The sequence below is a fragment of the Osmerus eperlanus genome, chromosome 18 (assembly GCF_963692335.1).
Source record: "Osmerus eperlanus chromosome 18, fOsmEpe2.1, whole genome shotgun sequence".
In the NCBI taxonomy this organism is placed as follows: Eukaryota; Metazoa; Chordata; class Actinopteri; order Osmeriformes; family Osmeridae; genus Osmerus; species Osmerus eperlanus.
In genome coordinates this window covers 5,042,845-5,066,700 of record NC_085035.1, presented here as the reverse complement: position 1 = coordinate 5,066,700, position 23,856 = coordinate 5,042,845, and the positions used below count along the sequence as shown (strand labels likewise).

At 42.7% G+C, this 23,856-nt stretch overlaps 3 protein-coding genes across 3 annotated transcripts; 1 reads left to right on the top strand and 2 right to left on the bottom strand.

Moving 5' to 3' along the window:
• Positions 1-208: 208 nt before the first annotated feature.
• Positions 209-3,551, bottom strand: LOC134038868 (uncharacterized). Its single transcript, XM_062484496.1, has 3 exons — positions 3,535-3,551; positions 2,842-2,983; positions 209-2,432 (listed from the first exon to the last, which is right to left on the bottom strand). Exons 2-3 carry the CDS (start codon positions 2,970-2,972, stop codon positions 380-382), a joined length of 2,184 nt encoding a protein of 727 aa, XP_062340480.1. The 5' UTR covers positions 2,973-2,983; positions 3,535-3,551; the 3' UTR covers positions 209-379.
• Positions 3,552-9,363: 5,812 nt separating this feature from the next.
• Positions 9,364-14,978, bottom strand: LOC134038839 (uncharacterized). Its single transcript, XM_062484449.1, has 3 exons — positions 14,904-14,978; positions 14,079-14,217; positions 9,364-12,911 (listed from the first exon to the last, which is right to left on the bottom strand). Exons 2-3 carry the CDS (start codon positions 14,204-14,206, stop codon positions 9,725-9,727), a joined length of 3,315 nt encoding a protein of 1,104 aa, XP_062340433.1. The 5' UTR covers positions 14,207-14,217; positions 14,904-14,978; the 3' UTR covers positions 9,364-9,724.
• A 5,635-nt stretch (positions 14,979-20,613) lies between these two features.
• On the top strand, positions 20,614-23,487 carry tdgf1 (teratocarcinoma-derived growth factor 1). Its single transcript, XM_062484199.1, has 6 exons — positions 20,614-20,908; positions 21,026-21,075; positions 21,166-21,309; positions 21,624-21,738; positions 21,836-21,945; positions 22,744-23,487. Exons 1-6 carry the CDS (start codon positions 20,886-20,888, stop codon positions 22,839-22,841), a joined length of 540 nt encoding a protein of 179 aa, XP_062340183.1. The 5' UTR covers positions 20,614-20,885; the 3' UTR covers positions 22,842-23,487.
• Positions 23,488-23,856: the final 369 nt, after the last annotated feature.

Below are 23,856 nucleotides of genomic sequence, written 5' to 3'. Positions count from 1 at the left end.
AAGTTGTACCTTGTGTTGATGCAGGTGTATTTACTGGGATCGTTATCTGTAATTTGTGCATTAGTCATCAACAGGAAATCCGATGTTCCATATGTAATTACAGCTGACTGCAAATGGTGATGGTCTGCATGGCGACCTATTGATCATGGATATTGCTATTATGTAAATGACATTGTAATTGGCGATTATTGAAAAGAAATGAGGCAGATTGATTATTTATAACGTTTTTATTGCTATTGTTGGGATTTCAAAATCACACAGTCTTATTTCCTAGGTGCACCAAATCAGCTATTGCAAAGCAATACTTATAGCTAAAGACACACTATCAATTATGACGTTGTCTACACTGTATGTTCTTTTGTTGCAATATTCTTCAATTTCACTTAGATCTTGTGTCTGCTTCTTGCTTCAGGAACCTCCAGGACTCGGACCACTCTGACGGACTAAACTCAGGCTTCAGCACCATTCGGTCTTCCCTCGACAAGAACGTAAACTGCAGACGTAGATCAGCGAAGGGTTCAGGCGTTGCCTGGTCACACCAGGCCTCCTTCTTCAGGTAGAGTTGGGGGTTGAGAACTCTCCAGCTCTGGCCCCACTCCTCGCTGTCCTCCCTGCTCATGTTCGGGTCCAGAGTGTCCGACTTGAGGTACTTCCAGGAGTTGCTCCACTCTGCCTGAGGCAACTCCACCTCACACAGGTGCTGGTGATGTTTGGGGCCATTTTGTCTGTAAAAGCGAGACACAACGCCTTGGTCAAGCTGCTCGGCGTGGTTCAGATTAGAGAGCCGCCATGATTCTTTCCACCTGGCCAGTGAATTTGAGTTACAAGGCTTGAAGGGAGTAGAGAGCCTCCATGACTCTGTCCAGTCATACAGAGGGATGTCTATCACCACGGGTGAATGTTTAGAGAGGTCGTCGTTTCTGTCAGGCGCGTTCTCTTCTTCGTGCTCCTGCTGTGGTTCAGGCTTGGTCGTTTTCCAGCACTCTGACCACTCATCCTGGCCCATTGCGTCTTCCGCGTGCTCGACACCCATGTATCTGTGGGTCTTATGCTCTCTAGACAAAAACACGACATCTCCATGGCTCTGTGAATCGGAGCTCATATTAGGATTGGATATTTTCCAGGAGTCCTTCCAATCTGTGGAGGACTGCTGTTCATCGTCACCTGCTGTAGGTGCGGAAGAAACCTTCCATGACTCAGTCCAGGATGGGAAAGGCGTATTTATCTTGTGGAACTGGAGATGCAGTGGTACATCTGACATGTCCTGCTCAGAAACGGCTTCCGATTCATCTGATTCTTCTGTCTGAGACTGACATTGAGGGGATTTCCAGGATTCCATCCACTCAGAGGGAATTTCCTTGTCGAGCAGACCGCCCCGTAGCTCATTGGTCAGTCTGCGCTTTGCCATCATCGTGGCATAATGACGATAGCGGGAATCCATGGATGCCGAGAACCACTTGTGCTCTTGGCAGTAGTTCCAGGAGTCTCGCCAGTCCCTCATACTTGGTGGTGCCTGATCATTGTGTTTGACACCCATATCGCAGGTCTTCCAAGAATCATTCCAACCTGGTAAGAAGACATTGGGGATTTGTAATTTTGTCTTCTCCGTTTCTTGTTTGACATCAGGCTTTGCGGTCTTCCAACAGTCCTCCCATCCAGGTAGGCTGACGGTGTCTTCCATAAACTGAGCCTTCAGAAGTTTATCGCTCGGTTCACGTTTATATTGGGGCCATTTCTGATCCCAGTCCTCAGGAGTCTGACCCAGTTTAAAGTTGACCGTCTTCCAGGTGCCAGCCCAAACAGGAAGAGAAAAGGTTTCAATCTCCTCGTAGGTCCTCCACCACTTCCCCTGTGATATTATCTCAAAGAAGGACATGTTTTCCATTGAAACCTCATCCGAATGGTTTTTCAACTGCTTCCATGACTCTTTCCATTCCGCTTCGGATCCCCACTGCTTGTCAAAGTCGTACCCCTGGGACTTGTATGTTTTGTCATTCGTTTGTCGGGGTGCCACGGATTCTGGCTTTGATTCCACACTCCTCTGCTGGCGAAGGGGAGATTTGAGCATCTTCCATGACTCACCCCAGCGAGAGAGATTGTCTTTGATTGGTTGAGGAGGCTTCTCGACTGGTTTCAGGGCCGGCTTTTTGGGTGGCTCTGGCTTCTTTTCCACTGGTTTTGGGGGCCTCTCCTTCCTTGGTGGTGGGGGTGGTTTCTTCTTCGGCGGTGGGGATGGAGGGGGGGCGGCAGGCTTCTTTGGAGGAGGTTTCACCTTAAATTTGGCTTCCAAAAGAGCCATATCCACTTCTTCTCCAGACGCTTTCACCACATACTTCCTAAAGTCAGACATGTCACTTCCCTTTACTTTCTTTTCGGACACAGCATCCGTGCCCGTCCTGACTGCCATGCGATACTGCCACTGCTTAAAAAGCCTGTGGATGACATGAAGGCCACAACAGGGGAAGGAATCCGAAGTTAGAACCCTAATAATGTTATTCAGTACATAGACTATCAGAGGGAAGAGATAGAGCGGGGGGAAAAAAGGGGTGACAACTGAACAGTACAGTCGGAGCAGCCGTCAGAGGCAGTATGTTTGGGATTGCGTGGAGTCTGTCCTCCAGGAGCACATAAACCCCCGTCTCAAAGGGAAAGCGGGATCCATAATCTCCATTTAAATAATCTTTAACTCCCCGTTTTTTCTTTTTCTTCCCGTTCTCAGTGTCACCTCACCTGTCTCACAGAAGCAGCACCAATGAAATATCTGATTGCCTTTCACTTACAGCAGGTGGGGGGAAATCGTAGATGGAGTCAGATATCCCTCCACTAATAACATAATCTTACCCATTGATGGCACTTTTTTCCTTCCTTTCCTTCTCCTGATTTTCTTTGTCACTTAACAGCTTGGCTCTCTTCTCCCACTGGTCTTTGAGCTGGAAGTTGTCATACACGGTCACCTCTGCCCTGTCCTGCATCTCGCCACCTGCTGACAGGGAGCAACACAAGGACACGTCAGCCAAACTACCCCCCACCCACATCATGGTATTCCTGTCCAATTGTGAATTCATTTCCGCATGCTAGTGCATGTTGAAAGTACAACAGACATTCCATTCGAGGGACATGTTTCACTGAGATTCAAAGAAAATTCAAAGAAAGAAAGTTCCTGCCCTTGTGAACAGTGTCATAGGGCTGCAGGCAAGCAAAGTTTCAGAATACTGGTGTGTTACATGCAAAGCTATAATTAACACAGTCGTAGCTTGCTGGCGGTTGTTGCACACCAGACTGTCAACACTGACACTGTTTGTGGCTCATGCAACCAAACAACCATTTCATTATTTTAACCCAAGTGGCAAGGGATAGGAGAATAACAAGCGGGTTTGTGCTAAAAACCAAACGCCCAGCATTGCATTCACTTAGAACTGTGCTTTCAATGTTTGAATGGCATCCATTTCAGTTGCGAGTCAATGTCAAAATAAATGCTCACTCAACACTGTGTTGTGTCAATATATCTAGTATGAACGTTCAAAATATACTTACCTATGGTCTACTATCCTTATTATAGTGAACCTTGTCTTTTCTGTTGATGTCCCACAATGGTTTTACAGGAGAAGGGAGGAACTCATATATAACCACATGAGAGGGAGGTAACTAGGCTGCATGACCGTGGCTCTCCAAAATTCTATTTTTATCAATGTGGATACTATGTCTATGCTTCACCATTGGCTACGGTCCAGTTATAGGCACAATCTTTTGGAATACCATTATTTTTGTTCTCGTCACTTGACACGTGCCAATTATCACTTGCCACTTCTCATGCCATATCAAATGACAGTGTTGGGCATTAAAATAAGTACTTAACGAATGATCTGGCCTATCAGCAATTATTTTTGACAGCCTACACTGGAAAAACTGTGCACAGTTTATGATTCTCGACTAAAAAGCAACACACGAGAGGATGTTTGGACCCAGCTGTTGTGTCTTCGCCGTCCCCATTTTTCAACTAAATAAGACTTTGTTGGCTATGTTTCTCTGACAGTGTCCTTCGCAGAGAGACTTACATAACAATACAGCCTGTGTACTGCAGTGGGCCTTAGTGGGCATTATTCAACAGTAGAGTCCCTACGGGGCTCCGTGGGGGTCGGCTGCAGTCCCCTTCTCTGCAGTCCCGTGGCCCTGCCATTACTAGCTCCCCGCTATGCCTTACACAGCAGTGTCTGTGTGGGTGGGGTCGTGTGTTTGTGGGTGTGCGTGGGGGCGGAGGGGCGGGCGGGGTTTGCAGCAGCATGGTGGAAACACATGGGGTGCCGAGAGTGACAGCAATGTGAGAGATACCACCAGGGGATGCCAGTCCCACTGCACGTCTCCCATAATGAGCAATTACGGAATATTTGTTGGATTATTGAATTATTGTTGTTGTTTAAGGGAGATGGGTGCTTCTACATGAGGCAGTATTGGCCCAAAGTTCAGCCGTTATAGTTTTGTTTGCACTGCACGCATCCGTGCCATAGCTCTGTCCTGATATCTATTCTGGTGGGATACCTCAGAAGTGACAGCATTCTGTTCTTGCTCTCCACATTTCATCCAACAGGTGCCATAGCCAAAGCCATTACTGTTCCCAGTGTCATATTTGTAGCCTCACAAACCACACACATGTCAAACACATAAACCGTACACTGATGTCGTAAACATGTCCACACACACACAGAGGATATAACGCTTTTACTCTTATGATAAAATGATTTTTCGTGTAAAAGCAACCATGCATTGTCTTATTTCATGAGTGTGCTGATAGATGCTGCCTCGCAGCCGGAATAGTATTGGAGTTTGTGCACGTTTGTGGCTTTCTTCTGGCACATGTAACAGTTATAGGGGTCAGCTCTCAATCATAAAGTGTTAATGCGAAGTAGAAACAAATGAATCTCACTTTAATTTGGAGCCAAATTGATCAAAACCAAGTAAACACCGCCAAGCAGACTGGTCATTCATGCAATGTGGTGATGCACTGTAGTGACTATCTGTCATATCTGTCATTATCTAAAGTTGTATGTTACTAAGAAACGGTATATACAGTCCTTGTTTTTGGACCACCCAATAAGAAAAACTATAGTTAGCATTGGGAAATGTTATTAATATTAACACTCAAATGCTGAGGTCCGAAAGATTAACTAGGATTGTGGGTTCTCCAAGCTAAGACGGGATACCTCTCAACACATGAGAGGTTGTAGAATGGTCCTCAGGGAAAGGAAATTGCTCACTGCTGGTCAAATCAAATCAAATCAAATGTATTTGTATAGCCCTTTTTACACGCAAGCATGTCACAGAGGGCTTCACATATGCCCATAGAACTGCCCCTCAACCAACCTAAACCCTCAAGGAAGACAAGGAAAAACTCCCCAAAAACTCTCAACAGGAGAAAAAAAAATGGAAGAAACCTTGGGAGGAGCAATTCAGAGAGGGATCCCCTCCTCCAGAGACGGTTGGTGGGAGAGAGGAGCAGAACACAGGCTAAACATAGTCATACAGTGTCGATGGGTTTTTAAAACACCAAAATCCATTATTCAACTTTATAGATGTAGGACAGGACCGGGAGACTCGCGACCAGGTCCAGCGTTGGCTGACCGACGACCAGGCAGGTGCTGACAACTCAAACCCCCCACACCACAAGGGATGTGTGTGGGGGGGGACAGAGAGAGGAGAGCAGGGATTAGAGAATGCCAGGAGCAGCTAACAGTTACAGTCATAATAGAATGAGATCCCCACCGGTCAAGTGTGGACTGGTGCAGCAATTTAACAGAGCAAAAAAGGGGAATTTGATGCAAACCCACACACCAAGACAGCGACAGCCCCCCTCATTTGGAACATGAAATCTGTTCCAGGGGAAGAGAACTCTAAAATAAGTTATACTTAAAGAATAAGGATGGAAACAACCCGTCCCCCGTTGCCTCCAACTAGTAACATACTTACCTTTAACAGTCGTAGAATTGACTAAACAATAACGTTTTTAACCTAATTTTAAACGTCGAAACAGTATCAGACTCCCTAATTGAGACGGGTAGTTTATTCCAGAGAAGAGGCGCTCTATATGAGAACGCCCTACCTCCAGCTGTTTTTTTCTTAATTTTGGGAACCACCAGATAGCCGGCATCTTGAGATCTAAGTGTCCTTGCGGGGCAATAGGGTGCAAGGAGACCGGAGAGGTACAGTGGTGCCAATCCATGCAGAGATTTGTAGGTTAGTAGTAGAACTTTGAAGTCAGCTCTGGCTTGGATAGGGAGTGTAGAGAGACAAGAGTAGATGTTACGTGATCAAACTTTCTTGTTCTGGTCAATAGTCTAGCAGCAGCATTTTGCACCCGCTGTAAATTTTTTAGGTGGGTAATTGGGAGGCCAGAGAACAACACATTGCAATAGTCCAATCGGGACGTAACAAATGCATGTATTAGTTTTTCGGCATCATCCTTTGAGAGAAATTTTCGTATTTTGGCAATATTACGTAGATGGAAAAATGCAGTTCTAGTAATTTGCTTAATATGGTACTCAAACGAAAGGTCTGGGTCCATTGTGACTCCTAAATTTTTTACTAGCTGGCTTTGAGAGACTTTGACGCCGTCTAGGTCTAAGGTCAGATTGGAAAAATTATTTCTATATTTTTTAGGACCGAAAATTTGAACCTCGGTTTTATCCGAATTTAGAAGAAGGAAATTTGCAGTCATCCAAGCTCTCAACCTAGAAACACATTTTTCCTGGTGCTGGTGTAATTAAACATGCTATGGAGTGTGACAGGGATTATGCAAATGTTAGTTAGAACATCAAACGATATCTAACGAGCATAATCACAGACATTGCCACCTGTATGACGTACAATAGCAGGATTTTTCAGAAAGCTCCCACCCCACACCCTCAACCATGTTGTCCACATATCAATGGAGTGGTCTAAAACAAAGCAAAGTTGCCAATTCAACACTTCTGACCACAGAAATCAAGATGCTCTCAAGAGCAGTGATTAGAGTTGCCAACATTATAGTCTTTGCCCTTTGTCAGCACGTGGACTCCATCCATAAACACCAGTGACCTGCCAACTGCGCCCCCTTACCCTTACTGCTGGAACCCCAGCGACACGCCTGTTCGGCAGGCAGAAAAAAAAGAGCTCTCTAATTCACTTTACAAACCATTATCAGAGCAAGACAGTATACGGCTACATGCTCAGCCCGGAGATTGTGTAAACGAACTGTAAATTGATGCGGTTAATAGGTTTAATTGTGTCCCCAGACAATCTCTCCTCAGACCTCCCCATGGAGAGGAATGAGACACGGTGTTGAAGTGTTAGAATCTACTTGATGAATTGGGTATGTGTTCTTTTTGCTCCTGTGCCTCCACATGCGTTAAACAATATTCACGCGTGTGCCTCCGTGAGTATGAGTGTGCGTGTGCGTGTGTGTGTGAGTGCCGACGTGCTCGCGCCGTGCGTGTGCACGCGGCTGCGTGTGCTTTTGTGTACCTGCGCGTTCATGCATGAGCGCAAGGTAGCAGTATTGATCTGTGGACTTGAGAGGGCTCCATTTCCCTAGACGATTCTCATCTTGTGTGTTGCTATATTATCTCTGTGAGAGTAGCAACGACAGACTCATAGAAAACAATTATCAAAATGAATTGCAATCCAATGTGTGAATGCGATGAACCTCGGGGGACGTGTGCTTTTCATAGGACCCTGCTGCCTGACAGTTGGCAATTTTCCAAAACAGAAAAAGAGGTTTGATGTCATTTGGCAAGCACAGCTGCAGTCTCCATACATGTTATGTACATTAGCCTTCTTCAAGTGTCATTCTAATCATATCTGGAGAGGTAGTATGTTCCATGTTGAAATATAATTAGAATAGCACAAAATGTCCTGTCGAGTTGACTCACATTTCTTTGGTTTCAGATTTTAAATGACCTTTACATGTAGATATAAATATGTTATATGTATATTGTGTTCCTTATAATAAATGTATGAAATCAAGTGCCCCATCTCAAAGAAACAACTATGTAATGTATTAGAAATGGCTACAGCAAGTAACCCGCAAAAAAAATCATTTGAAATGCAGATAAGCTACAGATGTCTGTGCATCCTATCAACCAGTCTAAGTCTCGTAAACACGTGTTTACGAACAAGAACATTTATGACAGATGTCCCCCGAATTATCAGTTAATTAACAAATGCTTTTCTTCTGATAAACAATCACAAATAACATGGAATGACATTAAACTGAAGCATTGGCTTGGAGTCAAGTTTACCATGAGACCAAATGTAATTAGGTTATTAATTGGTGTTGACCTTTGAACTTCTAACTTGTCAGGTTGGCGTGTCAACTAGAAAGCCAACCCTTTCATATCATGTGTTCCCTCCATACTGTGTGCGGTCGGTTTTCATCTGATCATGCATGACCTAAATACTCTCCCTTCATCTGAGTTGTGTGCAGTGTTATAAGATAAGGATAGGGGAAGCTTATGGCCACAGTCAACAGCTTCTATTTATTTCCAAAGGATGCATGGTGATTGGTTTTCTTTAAAGCGCCCTAGTTTTTCTTGCGACAACGTTTTACTGACTAAGTAAAACGGACACATATTGTTCACCGATTGTGGTTCTGTACACCCAAAAGTTACGCTGACCCCAAACGTCGTCCCGAGCAACTAATTGTGAAAGTGAAAAATGCTAACGCCAACCCGACCCTTTTATTCCATTCTTAATAGAACATCACGCGTGTCACTGCTGCTCAGAAGGCCAGCCCTGCAGCGTTGCTATGGGTCTCCTGGTGCAGCTCCATCACAGGCCCCTCCCTCAAGCTCCTCTGTAGGGCCCTCCATCAACAGGCTCTGGTGAAGCACCCTCTCTTCACAAAACATGTAGTGTCTTTTCTCTGCTAACATCCTACCAACTTATCTCTTGATAGTAACAATTGTATTCCACAATCCAAAGAATAGATGCTGGTATAAGGGAGCAGCTACTATTATGCAGTAATCATCGTTGAATTTTTTTTTATTCTATGATATTGTACTATGAATAGCACAATATCCTTTTGGTCTCACCTCATGTTGTTTGTGGAAAAAAGAGATTGGGCAGCTAAAATGAAAAGTGTATGAGCACTGATGACATAGGTCTAAACCACCTGGTCGTTTTGATTACATTTTGTTCCAATATATTGTTGTTAAAAATGATATGTTGCATGTACTGTGGCTCCTTGGCATTTAAGTAAAAGTGAAAATCAAGTGTGAATATTTGCATTTATTGATTACATTACAACGTTTAATTGAATGTGTGCTTGTCTAATTTACTGGTATAATATTGATCATGACCATTATAATTTAAGAATGAGACAAAGATGAAAAGTAAAATGACAAAACGTTATTTATTTATTCAAAAAAGAACCTGTTGATTGTAAACATTTTCTAAACTAAATTGCATTCAGCTAGAAGTATGATTACAATTCTATTTAGCTTTGCTAAATACCTAGACGGCATTCCCACTGAAAATCACCCAGACCTTTTCAAACCATCTGTACTCAACCTGCAAATATTTTCCTTCAATCCACCTTCATTTACTATAGCATGTCATTCAGTATGTGTGTATGTGTGTGCCATGTGCGTGTGTGGTAGATGATGGCGACAATTATTCTTGCTACTGATATGTTAGCGAATCATAAAAAGTGTTCATCAACTCCTTGTCAAGCCCTGCATTCATGTCTGCTGTCTTACTTGGACTTGGGTCCATTCTGTTGTGGATAAGGTGCAATCAGGAACTTCCAGGATTCTCCCCAGGTAGAGAGAGTCACAGTTACCTCCGTCTTCTGTTTCACTGGTTGGTCTGAGAACCGCCAAGATTCGGCCCACTGCTGTGTAAATTCGGAATCTTCCTTTATTACCGCCTTGGGCATTTTCATAAAAGAATCTCTCTTTGGGCGTGGCTGAGTTTTTGTTATCTTATGGCAGTCAGTCCACTTCCGTTCAGCAGGCTTGTCCTTATCTATTTGACTATATATGTGCTTCCTTGTTTTGATTTTCTGAGTACCAATCACCAATCCATTAGAGCCATTCGACTTTCCTTTACCAGCCTTTGAAACTCCTTTACCCTCAATCTTCAAGAATCTCCATGATTTTCCCCACAGTCTTAAAGTGGCTGTTTCTTTAAGACTTGTGTAAAGCGACTTCACGCTGTTGCTTCTTGACCACAGGACCACATATTGAGACTGGTTTGCATGGCTGTGTATCCAAGATCCTTTCTCTGCATTTGGCATGGGATTGGCCATTTTCCATGACTTTCCCCACTTGGCTGCGGGACTGCTCATTTGAGGCTGGAAATTATTCATATCCTGATCATAATCCATAAGTGCCTGTGATTTCTTTTCTGAATGGAACATGGCACGTTCCTTATCCCAAGATTCTTTTTTCTGATTTAAATGCATACACACAAATTTCCATGAGTTTTTCCAGTCTGGTGTAGATGGATTGGTGTTGTTTAGGTGGAATAATGAGGATTTGGCTGTTTCCATGGCGTAGTTGGTTTTCTGGTGGTGATGTTGAAGTGTTTCTGCCTTCCAAGACTCATTCCACTGGGTTTGAGGATACCTCTCTTTGAAGACCTGAGAATCAAAAGATCGGCTCATGTGGGTCATGGTTCTTGGCACTTGGCGCTTTTCTTTCCTTGGTTGGATTTCCATCGATTCGTCGAGCCAGTTCTGTCTTGGCTGTTCCTGCCCTGAGATATCAGTGTGGAAGACAGCACATCTCCAGGAGTCGGTCCACTCAGTCATGGAAGGTCTGTCATGGTGGAACTCTGTGTTAGAAACCATCCAGGACTCCTCCCAGTCAGCCCCAGACCTCCTTCTCCTAGGGGGCTGTGCTTCTACATGTTGGGTAGATGGTCTTGGCTGGTCTACCACACTGCGATGGTGGCGTCTGGAAGATCTCCAGGACTCACCCCAACCCCTTGCTGCTATTGGTCCATTGAGTGGGACCTCCTCAGGCATGACGTTGTATTGCTCCGTGTTCCTGTTGGGTCGGATAGGTGGCATGTTAGACCACCCCTGCTGCCACAGATCGCTCTCTTGATTCAGCGTTAGATTCGTGAATCTCCAAGAGGTGGCCCATTCTGACACAGGTCTTTCCTCTCTGGCCGGTTCTCTGAAAGGCCTGGATCTGTGAGGCCTTGTTCTCATCCGCTCCAGTTGCATTTGATGCTTCAGAGACTTCCACGAATCCTTCCATTCTGCACTTCCCATTCCCTTTTCCCCATCCTGCATGTGATAAAACATCTTTTCAGCTGAAGCCCTCTTGGGCAGGTTGAAAACCTCATATTTGGGATGTTGCTTGTCAAATTCCTTAAGCCCAGCTTCCTTGATCCAGTGTTCTCGTCTTGCGTGTGGTTGATATCTCGAAAACCAGGACTCTTTCCATTCAGTCACAGAGGGCATTGCATGGCGGGAGTGAGGTGTAGCACATTTCCAGGATTCTGACCAATCGGTCAATGATCTTTTCTTCATGTGTTGTTTCAGTACCATGGAGGCATCTGCCATTCCAGTAGTTAACCACTGCACTGTCTCCTTGGACGACTGAGGTTTCGTGAATTTCCAGGCCTCATTCCACTCATAGGGCATGTCATCTATCAAAAGACGACTCATGAGATTTCTGTATTTGGTCATTTTTGACATAATGGTTGGTTTACACATGCCCTGCTGCACCCCTGCCATATTTTCATCATTTTCCTTGGACATCCCAACCTTTTGATTCTGAGCCATGGACTTTTCCTTCGGTTCCTCTGCCTTCAAGGTTGCCTCTGCACTTGGTTTTGAGAGATTCTTTGTTGTCTTCCAGGACTTTTCCCATTCAGACGTAGGCTTGCTTTCATCACATAATTGAGCACGTAAGAGGTCTCTGTATTTGTGCTCGCGTGAAACAAATATAATGACCTGGTGGTCGTGGTTGGAATCCTTTCTCTCGCCATATTCAAAATGTTCGGGAGACTTGGCCTTTTTGTTATTGTTTGACACCATCTTCGCAGCTCTCCATGAGTCCGCCCACTCTGGGTTGTGTGATGTTTCTTTGGAGTTATCAGTGACATGAAGCTGGCGGTTTATAAACTTCCAACACTCTATACTTTGGGATCCTGATTTCCCATCCTTCTTCAGATCATTCTTAGGCTCATTGAAAGGGCCATTTGTGGGTGCATTAGTGTGGGCCTCCCCATCTTTCGGGGGTTTTGTTGACTTCCAAGATTCATTCCACTCTGATGAAGACAATGCCTCATTGTGGTGTTGTGATTCAACAAGCATTTCTAATATTCTGCTTTTCGAACTATGCAACCCAGCTTCCTTGTTAGCCTCATCCTTAGTTCCTGATTTCAGATCGCTTTCGGGCTTCGTATATTTCCAGGACTTTCCCCATTCTGGTGAATGCAGGCTTTGCTCAAAGTCTTGCGAGTCCAACATCCTCATTGGCTTCTGCCATATACTGTGATTTTCGTGGTGAGATGTGGGGCTGTTTTCCTCAGTCCATGGTTTGCCATCAATATGGGGCTGGAGGGTCATAAATTGCCAAGATTTACCCCAGTCTGGTGGTGGTGTACTGCCTTCTTCTGGTTGGGGCAGCGACTTGGAGAATTTCCATGACTTGGACCAAATCATTGCACTTGGTTGACTGCTGGCCAGAGCGATCAGCCTTTGAATCTTGTCACTTTTTAACAGGCTTTTGTTGACTGTGGCAGGGCTGGCTCTTTGGTTCTGAGAACCAAGGTATCTAGTGCCTCTGCCAGTGTCTGCACCCATGTGTCTGTTCTTGTAAGGCTGAACAGGCTCCAAGGTTTCTACCGGCTTCGGTTTGCTCTCCAACCTTTTGGGATACTTCTGATTCGATGTCATACGTTTCTGCCAGTCTTTATTGATTCTGCAAAACACCAAAGGCACAATTATGTCAATCCACGTCACGTTCAAATCAATGTTAAGACTTATTTTAATGACCTCATAACGGCTCATAATGACACCAAATTTATCTCAAGGCATTTCACAAAGTAATTTAACCATGAACAGGAAGTCTCAGAGGTACGGGAGAAACACAAAGCAACTTTACAGTGCTCAGACTTGGCACACATTGTAAAGAAAACTGTTGCCGACTGATCATTTCAATCCCCCCCAAAAGGTAAGCAGAGCAAAAGAAAAGTACAGTAAAGGATTAATCCTGCCTCCATGATGTGCCCATCAGGAAGTGTCCCTGCAGACTGCTTGGGCGACAAAAAAGGGTGATGAGTTTGTGATTTCTTAAAAGACAGCTGTGAGTGGAAATTGTCAAATCGGAGCATGGAGTGTACACCCTTGGGCATAAATAAAGTATAACATGTCAAAACAGTCTGAGACTTTGGCAAATTGTGATGACTAGCAATAAATAATCTCCATAGAGGCATGATGAAATATATATATATATATATTAAATATATATATAATATAATATATATTTTTATATCTTTAACAAATAACAAACTTTAAAATATTGTATTTTCTCATAAGCTGTATGACTCCGATGAGCTCTATGGCTCTTATAAGCTGTATGGCTAGTCAAACGCTAAATATACTTCAAGGCCAAACATTCTTGACATGGTGATGCAATATTACATAAGTGGATCATGCCGATGCAGTCTGAAGGGGGTCAGTGTCACCACAGTCCATGACCATCCATAGGGAAGATTACGGAAGGTAGGTTTCAATATCAGGGCTCACTTTATTATAGGTCAAAGGAATGTTGGTGGCATAACACTTCACGGGACAGACTCTGAATATGTATGTCAGTTTGTGTGCCTGTGTGTATGAATGTGTGTATGGGGATAATGACAAAATGCATTTCAATTTCAATGTCACAATATCGCAATTATATTTAACAATCAAGGCAACCATACTCCCTTTTTCTTATCTTCAGCTGTTCCAAATGAGCTGAGGCTATCCCTGTTTAGGGTGTGACACTTGATCCATGTGTATGCACTGCCCATGTCTAGCTGGCAGTTGTACTGTATGCTTTACTGATGACAGGTTTTGAGTTGTGTTCCAGAGATGGTGTACTTACGTCTCCAGAGCGCTCTTCTCCAATCTTTCCTGCTCCAACTGTATTTTCTGAGTCTGCTCTCTGAGTCTGATCTCCCACACATTTTTCATGATAGATGCATCGCACCCGGTCACCTCTGCCGTGGTCATGATGGCTTTTTCTGTCGACCAACAGAAAAGATGTGATGCTTTAATGACAACCATCCACAAGTCATTTTGAATAACGTTTATATTTAGTTATGTCTGTTAGGGCTATGCTGCAAAATTGGGAATAAGTAAGAAAGTAGGGAAGTAGAAAACAAAGTAAAGTTTTAAACTTGTATTAGATGTTTTGTGCAAAAAAACAAAATTTCCAGCTGTAGATTTGTAGATTTCATAGTGTTATTTCTTAGGTCAATTCTAATGATAATTGGCATTGGGTTTGTGCAACTTTGCATTTTGTATTTATTTATTTTCTTTGTATTTATTTATTTTATCCAATTGAGAAGATGTCCTGGGCTTTTGAATTATGTCACCAATGTGAACCTCAGGAATAGCCATGATATCCCAGTTAGTTCATTAAGTTATAAATTATTATAAATAACCATTCCAAATAAGAAAAGTATTTTGCAACATTTTCAGATTTATTTAAGTTTATGGTCCTATTCATAACACAAAAAAGGTGTTAAGTATATGGTCCTCGTCAAAAGGCGAGACAGGTTTTGTTTGCCTAATATACATCATTGGCTTCCATTCATGACTTGCACAACAAATTGAGCCTCTATATAATATGTCACAGATCATTCAAACATGAAAAAAAATTCATTTTTCTATAGAGTAATGAGAAACTGAGGAAAGGATTGCTTACCAGTGGTTGTGTTCTGCCGAACTTGAACAACCTGTTCACAGGCTCAGGGCGCAGCTCCTATATATGGCTAAGTGTCAACTGTAATTAACCTGGCCCCGTGTGACCAGCATGCTTGGATCTGCTATTTATATCACTCAGCGAGATGCCGTGCCCCCTTTCCTTCCTGCATTTTTTTTTTTTTTTACTGCTTAAGAATTTTAAAACATTTCGGAAACGTATCTTTTATTTAACAAAGGTCGCTTCATTTTGTCTGACGCTGAGGCTTGTCATGCAGACTGCAGCTGTTTTGGGGCAAGGCAGATTCCCACACATGGCACACCCACACAGCCACAATACCTCTGCTTGCACAGTACACGAGGGAAAGGGAAACAGTCTTTAGAAATAAACACGGTTGAGAAACATAATTTGCAGTTGCACACAGCTAGGTATCTTTAATAATAATACTAATTTATTTTTATATAGCGCTTTTCTAAATACTCAAAGACGCTTTACATGTGCGAAGACAAACAAAACAATACAACGAATAACAAATACAACTCAATTCCAACTGTATCACGCATCTTTTACTACATCTTGATCGTTGACCGTCTTAGCATAGCTGCAGGAGTTTATTGTAGATGTTGCGTGCCTTTCGTTCTGTTAGGACCTCAAGTATTTATGACATCACATGACATTTGACATTTATAAGAAGAGTGGGGACTACACTGCCAGCTTGAGCCAAACCATATCAAATGTGTATCAAGTCCTCCATCCTGGTTGCATTTGGACATGACAGCCAATGCTGTTCTCTCGTTATAGAGAACACGTCACCCAAGCTTAGTTCCTCAGCTAACTATCACTGTCTCAAGTTGGAAAGCTCTGTTAATAGCATTCATGTATATACGATACCATCCAACATACTTTGCACATGTGTATAAATAGCATCATGTATGCTGTATAAATAGACCTGCACGTGGTGTTCCATAAAGTACAAGGGTGTCCTACGGTATCACATGTCAATGCACATACATGGAGAACATTCTAACCCAGTTTAACCTTATTGCATATTGCATACAGAAAGGTGGTCTTCAGTATCAATGGCATGTAATATAATATCTACAGGCGACTGCTCTGTACTATAACTATTGACTATTTGCATCGGCGAGAGAACTATCTGTGTCTTCAATTGTCATTAAACTGTGCTTTTTTTACCATTTGTCTGTTTACTCTACACTTACTATTTGTATGCTTATTCTATTTATCTGTTTGGGGTTAAAGAATAATATTTAAAATGTATAATTACTTATCAAATACTAAATCAACTAAGCTGTTTTGTCCTTTATTGCTTTATTTCATGGGTTTTATTAGAACGGTTGACAACTTGAGTGACGTGGCCTTTCAATTTGGATGGGGAAAGAGCAATGTCATTCACCGTCTACTCAATAGGGGCGCTCACAACCTTTGCATGGCTGGTAATGATTTATTTTTCATTATATCGTCCGTTTTTTTACCTCAAATGTTAATCAAGTCTGTCAAAAGATTCATATTCAAACGTTGTAGCCGAAGAGTATCACTAAGCAAGTTGTAACAAGGTTTCATTAAGGGAGACTTTGGGCAACTGAACTATATCCATATTATCCACTATTACCATAACACAGACAAGCTATGCAGGGCCTGTTTCTGAAAAGCACCCATTCGATGTTGTCCTTGATACTAGTGTTGCGAGTACGACGACTCCAAACAACCCTGTCTGCGGCTGTGCAGGGAGGGGGGGGGGGGGGGGGTGTCAGAAGAAGAGGCTTGAAGAAGTGTAAAAGTACAGCATAGCTTGACTTTGCCACCGAGCGCTGTGTTAATCGCCCACCCTTGTTGAATCCATAAATCATGATGATGGTCCAACTGGCTGAGCCCGGTGACCTGGAGGTGTTCCAACACGGTGGAGAGTGACAGCCCGGGGAGCGCCAAGCTCTGCAGCGTTCCTGCAGGCCCGATGCCCAAACATGCACAGCAACACACTGGAGACGAGCAGAGAGGAGGAAGCGAGGGGGGACGGACAGACATGTGAGCGCAGGGTGAGAGCGAAAGCGAGAAGCAGGGAGAAACAGGATAGGAAAGGTGAGGAAGGAGATACAACAGGCTCAAAGATGGAGGGACATTGGGGCATGCTCTCGAAAAAGCAGATCAGGATGCACAGTATGAGTAAAATCTGCTCGAATTCTTAACCAGAGAGATGGCAGGTAATCAACTCCACCTGTACTGATCGAGCTCTGGTCCAGTCACAGCCATGTGGTCCAGACACTGGTCATGCAATGGCCCTTATATTCAAATCCCTTGTCAGAAAACAACAGCTTCAGCTGGGTAATGGTGGAACGCATTGGCTGCTGAGTCAGGAAAAGCCTAACGTAGACACACACATTGCCATGTGATATGTTTGAATTATATATCACACATTCAGGCTTAGCTAAAATTGCCTACCTCTCAGAAGATGACCCGGAATAAAGAAATGATTGGCTGTGACATTAAATAGTGGGGAGCTCAGTCACTTACTAAGCCGTAATGGGGAACGAAATCCTCTCAAGCAGGGCTGTCCACAAGAGCTGCATACACGATGAATTGGCATACATTGACATTTAACAGGTGCATGTCACCATTTTGGCGAGCTTGTAAAAAGCAATGTGTGAAATCCCGGCCTACCAGCAGGAGGCTCCCATGAGCAGAGGCATGTCAAGAATGTAACACTGGAAGAAGAAGCTGTTGCTGTATTATCACATCTAAGAACCTCTACATTTTACATTACATTTCGTCATTTAGCAGACGCTCTTATCCAGAGCGACTTACAGTAAGTACAGGCACATTCTCCCCGAGGCAAGTAGGGTGAAGTGCCTTGCCCAAGGACACAACGTCATTTGATACGGCCAGGAATCAAACTGGCAACCTTCAGATTACTAGCCCGATTCCCTAACCGCTCAGCCACCTGACTCCCTGCATGTGAAGGTGTAATATAAAGAAACCAAAGGCTGTTCATGTCAGGTGCTAATCACAGCACGCTATTGGAGTAAACTTAGTAGACTTACCAAGCAAGCGCTTGATTTCAGGAATACCAATAATGTTGTCTGCAGGACATGTCATTATAATGAATATATCTATCTCAACTATGTGGGTTTTCATTAATCTACCTTTCCTTCAGACATTTAATAGGATAAAAGTTTAGGGACTCCTTGAATAATTTGTTATTTAGTAGCATCACAGCCACTACTTTTATTGCCTACCTATACAATGGAGCAAGAAAGATTGTTTGCTTAAATGTTATATATATAGTCTGTTTACAGAATATACTTTTGAATATACTAATTTTGTAGATTAAACCATGGGGATTCAGTTTTTGAAGTTCTAGCCAGTCTCACTGTTGTGTGTTATTCAACAGTTTCTGGTGTGTAGTTTCACCATTGCATCTCAGGTATAAATCAGTACCTGCAATTCCCCTTTTCCCATCTCTGTCACTCTAATTACCTCACATATGCTCCTGACAGGAAACATGACAGGTTGTCAGCCTCGCCAGACACCAATGCACCTGGGCATAGACAGAGTAAATCACCTTTTGACTCCCTCCTATTTCTGTCACAACCAAGCCCCCTCAAGGTAACCGGGAGAAAAAAGGTTACAAAAAAATATATTTTGAAAGATCTCTGACCTTGAAAACCAACAAGAGGCCTCCCTTACTTCCCAGTCATTAGCGGACATAATTTGGCTCTGATTCATCATTGGAGATAGCCTGCCGCCATAATTCATCAGTAATTAACCCCACTCACACACACACATACACACATGCACACCCACATACACCTACCATGGGTCTAACGCATAGTTGACATTTTTCATTAAATTCCTAGAATTCTTTTCATTATCTCCAAATGAAATGATTTCTCCTCCAGCTCAAGGCGAACATATTTAATTATTGTGAAATCTATTTTTACTCAATTTTTGAACAGTAGGATGAGAATGTCTGTTGTAAAGTCACACGACTTACTGTTGCCCTCCGTCTGAAAACCCTCTGACGTGTTTGACAGATGGGACTATTTGTTTATCAGTGTGACCAAGGTCGCCTATTAACGGTTCATGGACGAACATTGACCACCTCTCCCATGGACACTGTCTGAGGTTATGCTTTGCCACATGAACTACCGGCCCTGTGGTTGATTTAATACCACTCAGATTCCATCAGCTGCACAGACACGTGAACCATCATTTCTGTCTGGCACTTGGCTTTATCAGGTTGCTTCTCTCAATCCGCCCCCCAAACTCATGACAACTTCATGTAGTATAGTTGAAGTTTTTAGAAAATAGATTACAAAAAGACCCAGTTTGTATAGAATTCCTCTTAATTATTTTACATTCCACCCGGATATGTGAATAACTATCAGAGATATCCCAATAAAATGCACTTTACTTAAATACATGTTTACACAGGATCAGTTCAATAAAATCACTTCATATTTCAAACATTTTAACAAAAATGTCAAGAGACTATTGAGTCCCTGTTGAGTAGGGTTCGTCACTGCAGATGTTGGGTATATTTCAATTACAATTTCTCTACATTTCCTGTCGAAACACAGTGAACACAAATCTCTTCTGTAAGAACAGGTTTCTAAGTCCCCTGTGCCCAGATTCAATAAAGACACCTCACGTAGCAGGAACATGCAGATGCAGTCTAATTACAACTGTCTGTTCCTTAGGAAAGAATAGACATCCAGGTGACTGCTGCTTCCTTAACTAAGTCTGTCTGCTCATTAGTCCTGGGAGCATCTGTCAGACCTCTACATCGAGTCATACACCAATTATCTGCTCTTCCACAGTATAATCGCAAAGATGTGTGTGCTGTTGTTCATGTACATTTTATGAGGTAGAAGGGGCAATGTTTCACCCACTGTCGTGTACATTGAACGTAAAGAAAACAATGGTATTTGATAACACTGATTGCTTTTCATTTCCCAGGTCTAAATACAGAAGCCCATCACATTGACTTAGTGTACTGTGTGATCTAGATCCTGGCATTGTAACAGCATAGTCAATGTCTGGCATCTCCCAGTACCTGCAAATCTGTAGTAAGGTCACTTCCCAGTTAGAAAACCGTGACACTGGGGAGGGGGGGAGGCATCCAGGAACTCAAGAACTTGATTCACTGTTATGGAAAGGCAGCTGGCAAAGAGACTTAGTGTGAAATGTATGAAGCATTGATATGCATACAGGCAGACTATGCAGATATCTAAGCTGTCCCTACCCTCTCTCAGTGCATGCAAATGGTCTCAGTTGAATTGGCTACCCATTTCTTTCTCTCTGAGATCTCCTTGTACAGCTGAAAGCAGATTGGGGAAACTATAAGGCCCACAACAATATATCTGTGTTGTTTTGCATGATTTTACATGTTTGATTGCTATTCTGTCTATTCGCTTAGCTTGCCATTTGTTGTGTCCAACGTTACTTCTGTCTGTGATTTTCATTGATGTCCTGTATATTGTACCAGGTTGTATCCAACTTGCTGAAAATAAGCATACTTATATTATAAAATATTCTCAGGTAAGATGAATATTGTGATATTGACATGAGGTTATATCGGTGTGGAAAACTCTTGGTGTTATTTAAATGCTTGTAGGATAAAGGCGTCGTAATTGGCAGTTTTAGACTTAACCAAGAGAGCCAGGGCCGCTAGGTAATTTGCATGTCCAGATTCCGGAGGTGGGTGTGATCTCATGTTTATGTATGGGGCTGGAGAAGGCAGGGCAATAGGTGCTAATTGGCCTTTGAGAAAGGGGTTGAGACATTTGCGCTCAAGTTGGATGGCCAGAATTGTAGGCTACAGCTCGACCGAGAGCATCACCTGGCAAGCTTTTTGGGGTATCGAGTTGGAAGAGTAGCCTTCTAACTTAGTGTTTGGGAGAGCCTTAAAGAAGTAGTAAAATTGCTGCCGAGTAGGACTACTGTGTTATTGTGCACGTAAAGGAGAAAATGAGTTCAATCATTCTCTTTAGGTAAGTCGGGATCAATATGGCTAAATAATAATATCGACTTCAGTCACGACAACGCCGGTTTCATATAGAAAATGAATTGTACGTAAAAGGGGATAACCTGTTTTAAATGTGTTCTAGGACTCTACTGTCCACTCTCGTTACCTTCCAGTTCATCACGGTTGCTGCAGGTAGGCTAAGCTACGGTTTTCTGACAAAATCCTGCTTTTGACTGAGACAATGTGGTGTAAGGGAATTAATATAAATGTATTGCATTCTAGCTTGTGATGGACCTGAATGCAACAGAACACAAGACTCCGGGGAACCTCAGCACGCTGAATATTTGAACCAATTCAATGAGAGGAACTCGCCAGACAAACATCGGGATGCAGGATCCGTTCTTCCCTTCGTCGGCCTCACAGGAAGTAAGTGCTGATTTGGGTGCAATTTTTGACAATGTCAGTGGGCTTGACCTTGGAGCATATGATTTAGTTATGGCGTTTTTTTGTTTGTTTGTTTTTTTTGCTTGTCGACCTACCCTCGACCAAGCTGCTAGGTTTTATTGCCCCTTGACGGAAGACATTAGACAGAAGGAATGTGTGTGAACGTGTTGCCCAGTGCTCTGGACATTGTCAATTAGAAGCGTGATTAACAAAAAATGTAATCTCCTTTCACTCTCACTCCTATTGAAGGACATTTCTCTTATTAGAAACAATAATAATATTTTTTGTATCCAAAGGCTCCAAACAAAGTCGGGACTGTTGTAAAAACGGTGGGACCTGCATTTTGGGGAGCTTTTGCGCATGTCCTCCGTACTTTACCGGACGGAGTTGTGAATACGACAAAAGAATCAGGTATGAATCAGGAACGTCCATACATGGATCAAACTGAGCATATAGTTGGTGTAGCTTCCTACTTGACTAACTTCTCTCCCTCTGTCGTCATGAGCAGGACCTGTGGCATGATTCCTCAAGGGGAGTGGGTTAAGAAGGGCTGTTCATACTGCAGGTGTGGATATGGAATCCTGCACTGCTTCCACGATGTCTTCCATGACGACTGTGGTAAGACCGTTTGTCAGTATAATGGATGGGTGGTGGAGTGTTGATTTTGTTGTTTTTCTAACCAAAAGCAATGACTAGAATCTAAATTGTAGGTCTTCTCAAAACACATTTCATACCTTTTTTATTGCGATCACAATTCCATCCACATAGGTATAATGTATATTATCAGTTTTTTACCTGTCAAACTTCATTGTGTTGAGGATAATTTAAAAGAAGTGGCATACCTGCCATTGTTCCAGGGGCCCTTTACATTTACATTTATTCATTTAGCAGACGCTTTTATCCAAAGCGACTTCCAAGAGAGAGATTTACAAAGTGCATAGGTCACTGATCATAACAACGAGATAGCCACAAAACATTGCGAGTAGCCAAAACATGAAGCACACATTGTGAACAACCAAAAATAAGTGCCAAAGGGAAGAACCATAAGAGCATGTCGTTAAACAAGTTACAATTAAACAACATGAACTGCTATAAGTGCAAGTGTACCTGTGGAAAAAAAGCAAGCAACAATAATAAAACAATATATCACAGCGACCCCTTTAGGGTCAGGTATCACAAGAGTCGGTAGTCGGCTCAGAATGACCCATAGTGAAGTCAATACAGTTAGTCACCCGACTGAGGTCCAGAAGGGCCCCTGGGGTTCCTAGGCTGCTTCCACCTCTGGGACCCACTAAAGATTATTCAAAGCCTGGGTTTTCAGGTTTGAGGGACGTGCGAAGGGCCCAATATCCCCGATTTGCATCTCTCCACATCAGGTTCCTGTACTCATGCAATGTCTCTCTTCTCTATTTTCAGATGACACCCAGGAAGTCCAGTGGGGTCGCTCGTCTGGTGTCAGAGTGCAGCAGACAGTGTACTTCCTTATTGCACTACTTTGGGTTTTGTTTGTTTGAGAGCTTAGAGAGGATTCATGGATTTGGCCACAAATAGCTCTCATGAAAGGACTCCTGGTGTTTCAGGGCAGCAATATTTCTGCAACGCTGAAATGAATTTTCCTTCCAGTGGAAGTCTGAACATCTTGCTGTATAAAAGGCAACTGTCTATAAATGGAAAGACGCTGTACATAATAATGTGTGATGTAAAATAGTGATATGTTTGTATTACATTTTTCTAGGCTTTAGTGAATACACAGTGGTTAGAAGATGCAATATCGTGTAGACTTGTTTTTTTGTTTTTGCAATAGTAATGAAGTATTTCTGTTTGCATGCACATATTGTAATACTACCGTTGCCCTTTTTAAAAAAAATGTTAAAGTAAAACTTTTAGGTTGATTACTGATGGATAACTACTATTTGCTGACAATGTGTTTGCTTCTCTCCATTTCTGTGGAAGTGAGAGTTTCATTAAGCATGAATGACTTGTGATTGTTGACCCTTGCGTCCATTTTCCCTTATCTAAGTTAAACAATTATACACCGGCCAATCGATCACCATGGATGGCGTTCCTGCTTGTTGTGTTAGTCATGCTCGGTCAGATATGTTTGTGGGGAATGTGATAGGACTTGAATGGTTTGTCATTAAAATTGACATGTTGATTTGATATTGACTTTTTATTTACTCATGCGTGAGATGGAATAACTTGAATTATTCTTTGGAAAGTCGATTTATTGGTTTGACGAATAACCTGTCTAGTCGGTACTTTGATTAAATTGGCTATTGATTGCAGCGGAACTTTCCAAATATGTTTCAATGTGAATATACAGACAAATTATGTTGCCAACGTCTGACTTATACAAAGGGGTTTCAACACACAAATTTGTCCTCTGGATATGACAGGTATATTATGAGTGAATTTACCCTATTCAGGTCTGCAATTGATGTATTAGCTATGGCAGGGAGAAAATAAAGTCGACATTCATGTTAATCAAACTGTTATTGTGTCTAAAACGCTTTTCCATGTCAGGGCTGA

Coding starts and splice junctions, on each gene's coding strand:
- LOC134038868 (XM_062484496.1), bottom strand. CDS start 2,972: ATGCAGGACAGGGCAGAGGTGACCGTGTATGACAACTTCCAGCTCAAA. Junction 2,433..2,841: donor GAAAAAAGTGCCATCAATGG/GTAAGATTATGT, acceptor TGTCATCCACAG/GCTTTTTAAGCAGTGGCAGT.
- LOC134038839 (XM_062484449.1), bottom strand. CDS start 14,206: ATGACCACGGCAGAGGTGACCGGGTGCGATGCATCTATCATGAAAAAT. Junction 12,912..14,078: donor GAGAAGAGCGCTCTGGAGAC/GTAAGTACACCA, acceptor GGTGTTTTGCAG/AATCAATAAAGACTGGCAGA.
- tdgf1 (XM_062484199.1), top strand. CDS start 20,886: ATGAGTTCAATCATTCTCTTTAG. Junction 21,076..21,165: donor GTTCATCACGGTTGCTGCAG/GTAGGCTAAGCT, acceptor ATTGCATTCTAG/CTTGTGATGGACCTGAATGC. Junction 21,946..22,743: donor TGTCTTCCATGACGACTGTG/GTAAGACCGTTT, acceptor CTCTATTTTCAG/ATGACACCCAGGAAGTCCAG.